At 45.7% G+C, this 11,660-nt stretch overlaps 1 protein-coding gene across 1 annotated transcript in view; it reads right to left on the bottom strand.

Annotated features, from left to right (window-relative positions):
• nfia (nuclear factor I/A) overlaps positions 1 to 11,660 on the bottom strand; it is a 259,376-nt gene that overhangs the window by 6,509 nt on the left and 241,207 nt on the right. Inside the window, exons 8-11 of the mRNA XM_050055571.1 lie at positions 11,549 to 11,639; positions 11,296 to 11,383; positions 8,074 to 8,239; positions 4,639 to 4,727 (exon numbers count right to left, since the gene is read on the bottom strand). Coding sequence (XP_049911528.1) covers positions 4,639 to 4,727; positions 8,074 to 8,239; positions 11,296 to 11,383; positions 11,549 to 11,639 — 434 coding nt within the window. The remainder of the gene's footprint in view (positions 1 to 4,638; positions 4,728 to 8,073; positions 8,240 to 11,295; positions 11,384 to 11,548; positions 11,640 to 11,660) is intronic.

The following is an 11,660-nucleotide window of genomic DNA, read 5'->3' as shown; positions in this document are numbered from 1 at the left end:
AATACAAGCGAGTGCTGGACGGAGCAGTGAGTGACAACAACCCCGCCACATTTAAGAGGACTGTCTGAACACACCGAGGGTCTAGGTACCATGTCTGAAGGGTTACTGCTGGTTCCAAAGGTGCTGGACTGAAAGGGTTTGGTGAAGACGGGGCTTCAAAGTCAATGGAGCACAGCCGTGATGTTGTCGGACCCTGGTCTGAGCTGGCCTGATGCTACGTTATAATTGGCCAGTCTGTGCCCGGGGGTGGGACTTAGCGCAGGGTCAGTTGTGGCGACTCTCCGACATTAAACCTGTTAGTTTGTGTGTGTTTGGTGTTTCAGGCGACTGTAGGTGAATTTTACCAGAAGGCTTTGTAGAAAAAGAAACACGGTGTTTCTTGGAACAACAGTGCCTCATTTTATCGTAGAGCTCCAGATTAGATTCACGAACACACCCTCCATATTCACTGAACCTCTCTACCACTATGCTCTCCCTCTCTCTATCTGTGATAGTGTTTCAGTGTCTCTCACCCGCTCCTGTCTCGTCCTGAGTCAGCACTTCACTCACACACACACACACACACACACACACACACACACAGTGTGGGTGAGTCATGAGGTGGGCGTGGTGCTTTTACTGCGTGTGTGTGTGTGTGTGTGTGTGTGTGTGTGTGTGTGTGTGTGTGTGTGAGAGCTTCACCTTGAAGACTGTGTGCAAATAGGACACGGAGACAGATGATGACTACACACACACACACACACACACACACACACACAGATGGGAAAGCACCCTCACTGCAGCGTCTACTGCTCAGATGTAACTTAACCGCGCTCACACACACACTTATTGATCAGGTCATGGCTGGCTGTTGTATAGTCGTGTGTATAACATTCGTGTGTGTGTGTGTGTGTGTGTGTGTGTGTGTGTGTGTGTTGGTTGGCATGATGGCGGTGCCAACTCCCTCCTCCCTCCATCTTCGTCTCCACGGGCAACCGCCACCGTCGCCCACGGCAACCACCACGCTGACCCATGTGGGCACGATGCCTACTCTCACACAATGCCAGTGCCATCTGCCCCCCACTCCTCTAAAAACCTACACACACACACACACACACACACACACACACAGAGGAATGCACAGACTGTCCAGTTGGTCACCATGGCGATGAGAGGTGGGGGTGTTTACGGTACTGTCCCATGGCTCGGTCTCTCTAACAGAAGCCCGATGTCGACCGCCCAGGGTGACTTTTGTTCCCGCTTCTGTGTGTGTGTGTGTGTGTGTGTGTGTGTGTGTGTGTGTGTGTGTGCGCGCGTCCTGCTCTGAGGTCACACTCTTTAATGCAGCAGGGCTCTCCCTGTCAATCTACTTACTGCCTCTTATACACATTAACCAACACGCACACGTGTTGGCAGTTCTGGACTTGTGAGGACCCTCGTTAACATCAGAAATTTCCCGGAGCTCCTGAAGCCCACACCCACACCTGAGTCTGACACGCTACACAACAGAAAAAGAACCACACTTTTGTATTTTGCAGACACAACCAGTAACACCACTCAAAGCTGCAGAGTCCCGCATCTGGACGGATACCTGATGAAAAGGTGAATCACAGGTGGTGTTTTGTCTCAGTTTTATTTCTGGGTTCAGTTCAGGGTGAAAAAAAGAACATGTGGGTCAGATCGTAGGTGTACATTAACTGTCCAGATGTGCTGCTCAATATTATGAGGATAACAAAAATATATTCAGTTAAATTGTACTTCCTGAATTACGTTTTAAATATTATCTTCTTTTCACCTGTATGAAACGTCCCAAAATGATCAAGTGCTGACAAACTGAATTATCTGAACAGTGCATGGTTGTTATAGGATTAGCAGGTTTGGGTCGAGGTATGGATCTTGTGTTGTCATGTCGGGTCACAGAACTAACGTGCAGAGCAGGTGTGGTGTTAGACGTCACTGTTCCGGTTTGAGGGCTGGTTTTGAAAATCAGACCTGTGCAAAGATCTTTCTCAGCTGCAAATGTCTGCAGGACGGGATGCTTTTATTTTATTTGCAATTTTTCATTTGTTTTTTAAATTTTTGCTTTGGATTTGAGAGGAGGACATTTTGGCCTATAAAAGTGTTAAAACCTCAAACAGCCCTTTGTAGCAGTGATCGCACATCATGTCTTTGATTCCAGAATATGTCTGTACAAAACACCAACATATTACAAAATGCCCTCACCTTCAGAAATGGTCCTTTAAAATGTCCCCAACAATGTCAGCGTTGTCCAAAAATTCCCAACTTTACAAAAATGCCCTGAGGTTCTTCAGTTATCAAAACTTTTCTAAATATATCCTGACTTTCCAAAAATATCAACTCTTTACATACTGCCCTCAATATCAAAATCTGTCCTCACTGTTTAAAATGTCCTCACTTTTAAAAAAATCCCCACCATCCTAACATGGCCACAGATTATTAAAGAGCATCTTTCTAAAAGTGTCACCATTACAGGTTTACTCTGCTGGATTGTCAGCCACTGTTTTTATACACGCTCACCAGTGAAAGTGAAAGCAAGACCGTCCCTAGATGCACTCTTGCTTGGCGTTTTCGATATATTTACATTCTTTGGCACCGTGTCTCTTGGATACCTGCTGCTTACGGTCTGCAGTGTTGCCAGGTGTACGATAATTATCGTATTTGTACGATAATTTGGCCCTCTGTACGATGTACGATCAATAATCCCAAAAAAGGCCAAATGTACGATCATTTGACGATTTCATGAATGTGTGGTTGTAATCAGTATGCCGGAGTTTTTTTGTGGGCCCTTAAGGCATCTGTTCCCATGTGACATGTTTCCAGCCAATCGCACTTTGCTTAGCGTGAGATACGGGTGACGTTTGTCTCTGAACAATGAGCACGATTGGCTGAATGGTCAGCTGTACCCGCCCCACGAGGCGCTAGGACCCGAGCGAGAATGAGATTCAAAACAGAAGAAGAAGAAGAGGAAAAACAGAAACAAGGAAAATGGAAAAAAAGTAAACACTCAGTAGGATTGTTATTTTGGTTATGATGGATATACGATAATTTCCCTCAAAATACGATAATTTTGAGTCTCTGGTACGATAATCCTACATTTCCCACCTGGCAACACTGACGGTCTGGCACCTGGTTGCTACCTTTTTAAGAAGCCTCAACCTCACCTGAGCTCTGTGGGGATACACGCACATGAACATCCTGAACACAGAGAATAAGAAGAAAATAATAACCTTCAGACAGATAAATACGAAACCGCACACTGAGAGTGGATCATAAGTGATGATGGAGAGGAATTACTTCTGTATGAGTCTATACGTTGTTTTTAGGAAGTGGCTGCAGAGTTTATCTTTAAAGAAAAACTCAAATCTCTGCAGCTCGCTCTGTCTGTTGGTCGGTCCACAAAATAGTTCTCCCTCTTTGGCAGCCATACTTTTTGGTTGCTGTAAATTCCTGCTTTCCCCAAAATGTTCTTTCTTTCCAAAAAGATGTCGTCAAGTTCTCATAAAAAATGTCCCCACCTTTTAAAAACGCCCTCACTTTCCATAAACGTTTTCACTTTCCTGTAATGTCCCCATTTATTATAACGGTCCTTTCTTTCCAAAATAATCTCATTTATAAAAACCGCCCACATTTGAAGTTCATCACTGGCCTAAAATTTATGTTGAATCCTAAAAAGATGACATCGTTTGTGTAAACGCACAAGCTGGGAAAAGTCCTCATTAGTCAAAGACTGAGAGACGACAGACGACAGCGACGTCCCAGAGAGACAGAAGAAGAATAAATAACAGGAGTCTGTTTCAGCAGCAGTGACAAACACCTGGCTCATGTCTAACTGTGTGTGTGTGTGTGTGTGTGTGTGTGTGTGTGTGTGTGTGTGCGTGCGTTGGCCTGTGACAGAGTCAATAAATCGACAGCCTCGTTCACTGCAGGCCACCACACCCACACACACACACACACACACACACACACACACACACACACACCAAAGCAATCAAACATGTCCCGATAGTCAACAGAGGACTCCCACCTCACTGTCATCTCACTGCACTGTGTGTTTGTGTACGTGCATGTGTGTGTGTGTGTGTGTGTGTGTGTGTGTGGGATGAGTTAAGTCAAGGCTGCCCAATCGTTACACTCTTCATAAATCAGCTGGCAAACAGACCCTGACCTGCACACACACACACACACACACACACACACAATAGCATTGTGTTAAATGTGGATGTTGCGTTCACTGACCACCTGCTCCATAGTAAAAGTTACAGGCCTGACGTGAAGTGCTGCTTTCTTTTCCCATCTTTGTTTACAAGCTGTTACACCGAGGCCACGCAAAACCCTGCTCTCTGATTGGCTGTGAGGTCCTGTTAAAATCCTAGAGAAGTACACGCCTCAAACGTAGTTGATCAACAGTTTAATGGCTGTTTCAAACCGAAGCTCAGGGTTTATTAAACTGCAGGTGACAATAGCAACTGTGCTTCATCCTTGTGGTATGGGCCATGTAGTGTGAGTTAGCTCCAGTAAGACTAACTGGGTGGAGACTCAGAACCCACTGGGAGGCGGGATATGTTTCCCATCTGGACTGTGGAGACCCCAGGAGGAGCTGCAGGGATTTGTGCCCACGTGTGTGTGTGTGTGTGTTACCTGTGGTTGCTGAGGGATGTTAAAGCCGGGGTCTCTGGGTCCGACGCTGACGAACCGCTGGGCTGGAGATGAAGTGGGGGTGGAGTAGGCTGCACGACACAAACACACAAAAACAAAGTTGAGGTTATGAACATCCAGCTGAGTGTGGTGTAGGTGCCTCCAGTTATGATTCTGGCGACTTGAGATCAAAGAAAGATTAGAAATGAAGTCACAAAAAGTGTCACTCGTTATTCATTCATTTTCTGATTCCTTTGTTTAAGGATTTTTTGGGGGGAAATGTTTCCTCATCCACTGTGCGAGTCCAAGGACAGAGGGTGTCGTATGTAAACTCTCCTGGGGCAGATTTCTGATATTGAGCTGTAGCTTGTTTGCAATCAAGTGAATATTATGACACAAAAATTCAGATGGACAGGAAGTGATAAACACACATACTGTGTGAACTGGACATAAAGGAAAGTGACGACATCACACTGCTGGATGAAGCTGCAGGCCCCGATCACACTGGACGCATTTAGCAGGCTGCTAAACGCTATACGCTAAATGTCACTAGTAAAGATACGCATGCTGTGCCTTTTTATTGTTGTCAGGCAACCACGCCGTCAACTCCTAACATCCCTGTGTAATCAATGTATTTTTAATTTATTGTATGTATCCTGCAGTAATCAGTGTGTAGCTGCTGCCATGTTGAGGCAGAGGGTACTGTCTGTAGCTCTGGTTGAGGGTGAGAGGCTGTCAGCAGATAAACAGAGATCTGTGTGGGTACATGAGACCCTAAAAAAGAGGCTGGATCATGGGGAGTACCACCAGTTGGTCCAGGAGCTTCTCCTCCATCATGGACGTTTACAGTACTGCACTTATCTGCTTTCACGCCTGCTGTTTTCTATTTAAATCATGGTAACTGCAGTTTGTAAAGTCGTATAGCTCTGGGTATCCAGCAACCACTACCACCAGTTTCTCCTCCATTGGTTACCAACTGTAAACTTGTTGTCGTGACCACCACAGAAGGCCCGCCTCTCAGTTCATCTCATTGGACAATGGAGAAAAGGTAGAGATGACGTGGAGCGTTTTTCTGCTCTGAGTAGAAGTTTTTACAACTTGAGTTCAGAGCGCTCTGGCAAAAACGCCAGGCACCTAGAGCGCAGAAACGCGAGGCGCATCGCAACACAGAAAAAAAAACACGAGCAAAAAACTTCCCTCTTATTAAAATCAATAACAAAAAGGCGCCTCCAGCTGCTAAAATGTGTCCTGTGTGATCAGGGCCGCAGGAATCATTATAAATCTGAAACTCATGTTGGATGTCATACAAAATGGAGAAAAGTGATTTTTCTACAACTTGACCGATTCGCCCGCGGGGGACACGATCGGCGTTACACGACCTCGTCCTCCAGACCTCCTAACGTAACACGAGGAGCCGATGACAGCGCACAAGAGTCCAGAGGACTTTACGTATTGTGTATGCCGTTGGGTCCATGACTGAAATAGAGGCACCTCACGATTTGATAACGATTCAGAGGGCTACGATTCCACGATAAAATTATTATTGTTATTGTTGTTGAATCTAGATGCATCAAAATTTTTTACTTCTATACATGATTTATTTTTTTCACTGTGTGACTACCTGCTACTCATAAACAGAGCGCACTGTATTTTTAGAGATCTATAATTAAATAAACAGATGAATTTACTTGCATGTCGTGCAGCTCTTGTTCAGGTCCCTTTTTCCTTCAACCTTACAGCAAAGAAGCTTCAGTACCTGAGCTTTTACCCAGACTGTATCCAACTCAGAGTCCTGCACAGGTCCATTTTTGAAAATCCATCATAAAGATCAGCACCAGAACCAACCCGTTACCTGTCATTATGTCTAAGTCAAAGCTGCACCTGTGATTAACCCCTCTCCAGTCCCTCACAGTAAGCTGGTTCTCCGTCTCTTTGACTGGATGGTGAAAACATTCAATCACTGCCAGGTTAGGAAACATGTTAGCATGCTCCTTCCACCACCATCAAACCTCCAAAGGATCCTCCTTGGGTGTCTTGAACTCCATGTAGGCTGCCACCTCATCCTCGGGCTGCAAAGTTTCATGGCTGGAGTCCTCCACGTCGGTGACCAATGTGACCACGGGGTCAAAGGTTACACTGGTGTCACTGACTTTCAAATTTTTTTTACCCATCACACAGCTTCTTGCAGGTTACCTGTCAGGCTCCCGACCTGGTGCAGGACTCTGATCCATCTGCTGCTGTATGTATTAACCCACTGTGGGACATTTCTGCCAGTGTAGTGGTCACTGTTTGCATACTGTAATATTTCACCAAAAATAGTTTTTCATTCACATACTGTTGAATAATAAATGGTTTATTTTAAAAGTTAACTGCATTAATTAAATAACAAATTCATATGAAAGCACCTCACAGTCTCCTGCATGTGTGATGATCACAAAATAAAGGGGAGGCAGGACGCTCTGCTGTGCTGTGTTAACGTCTCCAGCAGTGGAGAGCAGCGTCTCTGCTGCACCTTCAGGTCCAAGAAAACCAAAGACTCAGAGCAGACCGGGCGCAGGGTCATTTTCTTCTTCCTAGGGTTGGTTCAAGTTCTTAACGCTGCAGTGTGTGTTGGTCAGTTGCGTTTGTTATCGTTACTGCTAATCGCTGCTCCGCTCCGTTAAAGTCTCTGGGTGATGGTGTAGAAAGTATTAACCATTTACTTCACCTTCTCCTCACAAATATAATTATTTAGACATTAAATTAAAACACACTTGCAGCCACTGCCTTAATTAAAAGTTAACTCTGGTGTGTCCACGCTGCACACTGTCCTGGTGCTGCACTGACCTCACGGTTAAGTTCCGCCTCATCAAGTCATTATTAAACATTTGGATTCTTGACATTTGTGTATCGATGCTGAACTGTACTGTCCACGTCTGCATCTCAGTGCATCTACGAATCAACACTGCCGTTCACAGCATCGACAGATTTAACAAAGTTTTGAAAGACTTTTAGGAATTATTTAAGATCTAGGTCAGAGTGATGACAAAGATTTCTTCTCTGCGAGAAATTAAGTACATTAGGACTTGAAAGCACCAAAAACAGAAGCCATAAATATAAATATCCACGTGTTGTGGATGAGTGTAAGTAAGGAGGATTAAATATTTTTGGCACAGACTGAGCGTGTTTTTGCCAAACGACAGTAAATCGACTTTAAACCCTGAAGTCAAATATAATCCCAACACAATGCGAGTCACCTCTCACAGATTATGAATCATTTCCTTAGATTTTGAAGTAAATACTTGATTAATAATTTAATTATTGTGATGCTTATTCTGTTTTTTCCTTTGTTGCAGAGGCGGATTGGACTCCAGGAAACACTTCTTGTAACATACATGATTCATGCATGTAGGGTATGAATTCAGAGGTAAAGATAATGATGATATCTTTTGCACTCACTGGGCGAGGTGGGCGAGTTGCCTCCGCCCTCGGTGGAGGAGGTGGAGGGCGGCTTGGCGTCGACGGGCAGCGGGACGGGACGGGCCATCGGGGGAGGCGGAGGGGGAGGCAGCATGGGCGTCGGCAGGAAAGGGTTGTGGACCTTTCCTTGGGAGCTACCATTGGGCTACAGGAGGAGGGGGAGTTAAAAAAACATGAAATAAAAATTTAAAGACAATATTTTGGGCAGAAAAACATCAACAGGTTGGTCACACAGCTAACCTGTAACAGCTCAACTCTCTGCTGCCCTCCGAGTGCGTGTGAGGGTGTGTGTGTCTCTGTAAGAGTGTGTGTGTGTGTGTGTGTCAGCAGTTTTCCTGGCTGGTCATAAAGAATTCTGCTGCTGCTCGCATTTTATCCTGCTAATCTATAAGCATAATACCACAGTACCTCGCTTCACCTCTCTGCCTCCTTCTGTCTCTACTCCTTCTCCCCGCAGACTCTTCATATACTGATACACAGTGTGTTTATACACTGTATGCTCACAGGTCTGTGGGTGCATTAACATGGACATGTACACACTTTATATTCTTCAGAAACCTGGAGCTCGTTGATGGAAACCAGGACACTGCTGCATTAAAACACCTCGTGTATGTTTCCAGAGGTGGAATGTGACCAGATCCATTTACTAAAGTGCTCATGTACACATTTGAGGTACTTGTACTCAACATGAGTATTTTCTTTTCATGCTACTTTCTACACGTGAACAGATGTTTTTGAAAACATTTTCCTCTATGTTCTGGCCTCTGGTACAGTTTTAGCTTTAGGTCATTTTTTTTTAAAACACGCTCCAGGCTTCAGATTTTTCAAAACTCCGTCGCCTGTGTTGACGTGTAAAGGTCCAGAAACACCAAACCAAAAGCAAAGCAGAGCTGACAAAAGTCAACTGTTGCATTGCCACACGTTGCCTGTGTCTTGGCCAAAAAATTGCACCTGAACACATCGCAAAGACGACAACCGTCACGTTCATTCTGCGCCTGCGTGAGAGGAAATAACTCTCCATAGCAGCAGGTGGCGATCGTCTGTGCTCGTCATTCAAAAAGAGAAAACAGAAGACCACCAAGATGCTAGTTAGCCAGTTAGCACATTTGCAACACAATCCAATGTTGAAAGAGTGGATGATTTTAACTGTGCGCTTGCTAACAACAACACAATCACAAGATGATGAGTCAAGTGATGTCACTCTCCTGTAAGCTCCGCCATCTCTAAATGATTCAACACCAAATCCACAGAAAAAAGCCATCACAGGCTAAAGATGGCCGGTGGTGCCGGACACGTCATTTAATCTAGGGCACCAGACACTCACTGATGGCTCAACATTGACCAAGAGCTGACTGCCAGCTTGGTTTGTCAGGGCCCCAAACAGGCCCCCAGGAACTGCGCCACGCTTTGAAGCCAGTTAAGTAATGGCAATACTGTGGAATTACAACTTCCCAGTCTGTCAGCTGATGCCACTGGGCCCAAAATACTTTTTCCAGTAGACTTAGATTGTGAAAAGACATCTGTAAATCAGTGGATCCTTTTTTTTAAGTTCACAACACCTGCAAAATAACTTGTTTACTATCAGGATTGGATCCATTCAGTCTGATAACATTTGGAAAGTCTCGAGGAGCCACGAGATTAAATCATTTTATCCCTGTTCAACTTAGCGGAGTGCCAAACAGGAAGTAGTCAGCTCAGCCGGCTCACTTTTCTTAATACTTCCATGGCCCTGAAACGGAGCGCTTGGGAAATGATGATGTCATCTTCTTATTTCATGCATGACCACTGTTGGTTTGTGTCATGAGTATGAGCCAGAAACAACAACACGGTGGACTAACAGTTTGCTCACGTTCTCTCAGCACTGCTCGGGTTAATGACTACTTCCCACCCAAACTCCTGCATCACTGAACAGACGAACGGAAGCGTCTGCTGCTCCACCTCATCTAACTACAACAGAAAAATCCTGCTTTTACACTAATGTGTGAGTCTCACACCCTTTTTCACCCACAGATGGCGCTAAAGAGCCGCTACGAAGTCCTGTCTTTACGCCATCTTTGCTTTTTTACACAGAACCAAATGATCGCGGCGTCATGTCGCTCCGGTGTGTGATTTTAGACAACATGCTGACACTGCAGAAGCAAAAGAGGCGTGATGGGTGTGACATGTGACACCACAGCTTTGGCCTCTAGTGTGACTTATAACAAACGTGTCAGCAGCACTTTATAAACAATAACGACATCACACGTCAATAACAAGCATTTGTCTCGACTTGATCTCGTCCTCTGCTCGGAGGGTAAGGAGCTCCTGCACCTCATTGTTTTCGCTATTTGTGGACATTTTCTTCTTCTTTGAGTTAGCTGCTAACTGATGCTAGCTGCTTTTCACTCAACCGGCGAGGGTCGCACACAGAACACATCATCAAACCATCACACCCGTCCCGTCCTGCCGACTGTCCCTTTTACACTGACGTCACTTCGGAGCTTTCACGACCTCAGCTGTCAGCTTGAAGGCGAAACAACTCTGTCCCTCCTCTGCGATCGAGGTGGAATAATGACACAAGATTTCGGCCTTGAACAGGCAGTGTAGAGAGGCCATTACCATCTGATGACATCATACAAACAGTCAGAGGGAACATTTTCAATCCAGGACTTTTACCATGACAGCGAGGTATTAGTACTTTAACTTAGCTGAGTGATGGATCCGAGTACTTTTTGATGCTTTTTTGAAAAAACAAATAAATAAATCACAAAAGGTGTTTTAAACGTATCGCGTTCGAGTTTTGGTGGAGAGAAGTTTTATTGTCATGTTTCAGGACATAACGCCATTTTTCTGTGACTTCCACTTTCACTTTAGCTCCACATGTTTTTACTACATCTGCAAAAAGAAGAAAACAGACAGACTGTGTGTGTGTGTGTGTGTGTGTGTGTGTGTGTGGTAGGGATGGTGGAGGGTGTATTGATTCGGTGTCTAGACGCAGATATATCAACTATCCCACTGCAGACAGAAGGCCACACACACACACACACACACACACACACACACACACACACACTCTGCAGTGTTTTCTGCTCCAGCCCTGCAAACAGATACTGAACCCACCTTTGCAGAGGCTGGAAAACCCAGCTCAGATGTTTCATTTGTGTGTATTTCTGTGTGTGTGTGTGTGTGTGAGTGTGTGTGTGTGTGTGTGTGTGTGCTTACGTTGAGGAAGCCCACCTGTCCGGCCTGCTGGGCGGAGTCAGGACAGACCAGCTGGACGAACTCCTTGAGCGTCTCCTGCGGGTGATACCTGATGGCCGGGTGGGAGAAGTAGGAGCCGGGCTGCTGCAGGATGGGGGAGGAGGAGAAGTGGAGGCTGGAGNCTTACGTTGAGGAGCCCACCTGTCCGGCCTGCTGGGCGGAGTCAGGACAGACCAGCTGGACGAACTCCTTGAGCGTCTCCTGCGGGTGATACCTGATGGCCGGGTGGGAGAAGTAGGAGCCGGGCTGCTGCAGGATGGGGGAGGAGGAGAAGTGGAGGCTGGAGGGGGGAGCATGGGGGCTCGCTGTGGGAGGGGGGGGGGGGG

The sequence above is a fragment of the Epinephelus moara genome, chromosome 10 (assembly GCF_006386435.1).
Source record: "Epinephelus moara isolate mb chromosome 10, YSFRI_EMoa_1.0, whole genome shotgun sequence".
Taxonomy (NCBI): Eukaryota; Metazoa; Chordata; class Actinopteri; order Perciformes; family Serranidae; genus Epinephelus; species Epinephelus moara.
Note: the sequence above shows the minus strand (reverse complement) of the source record. Positions and strands in the feature narration are given on the sequence as shown.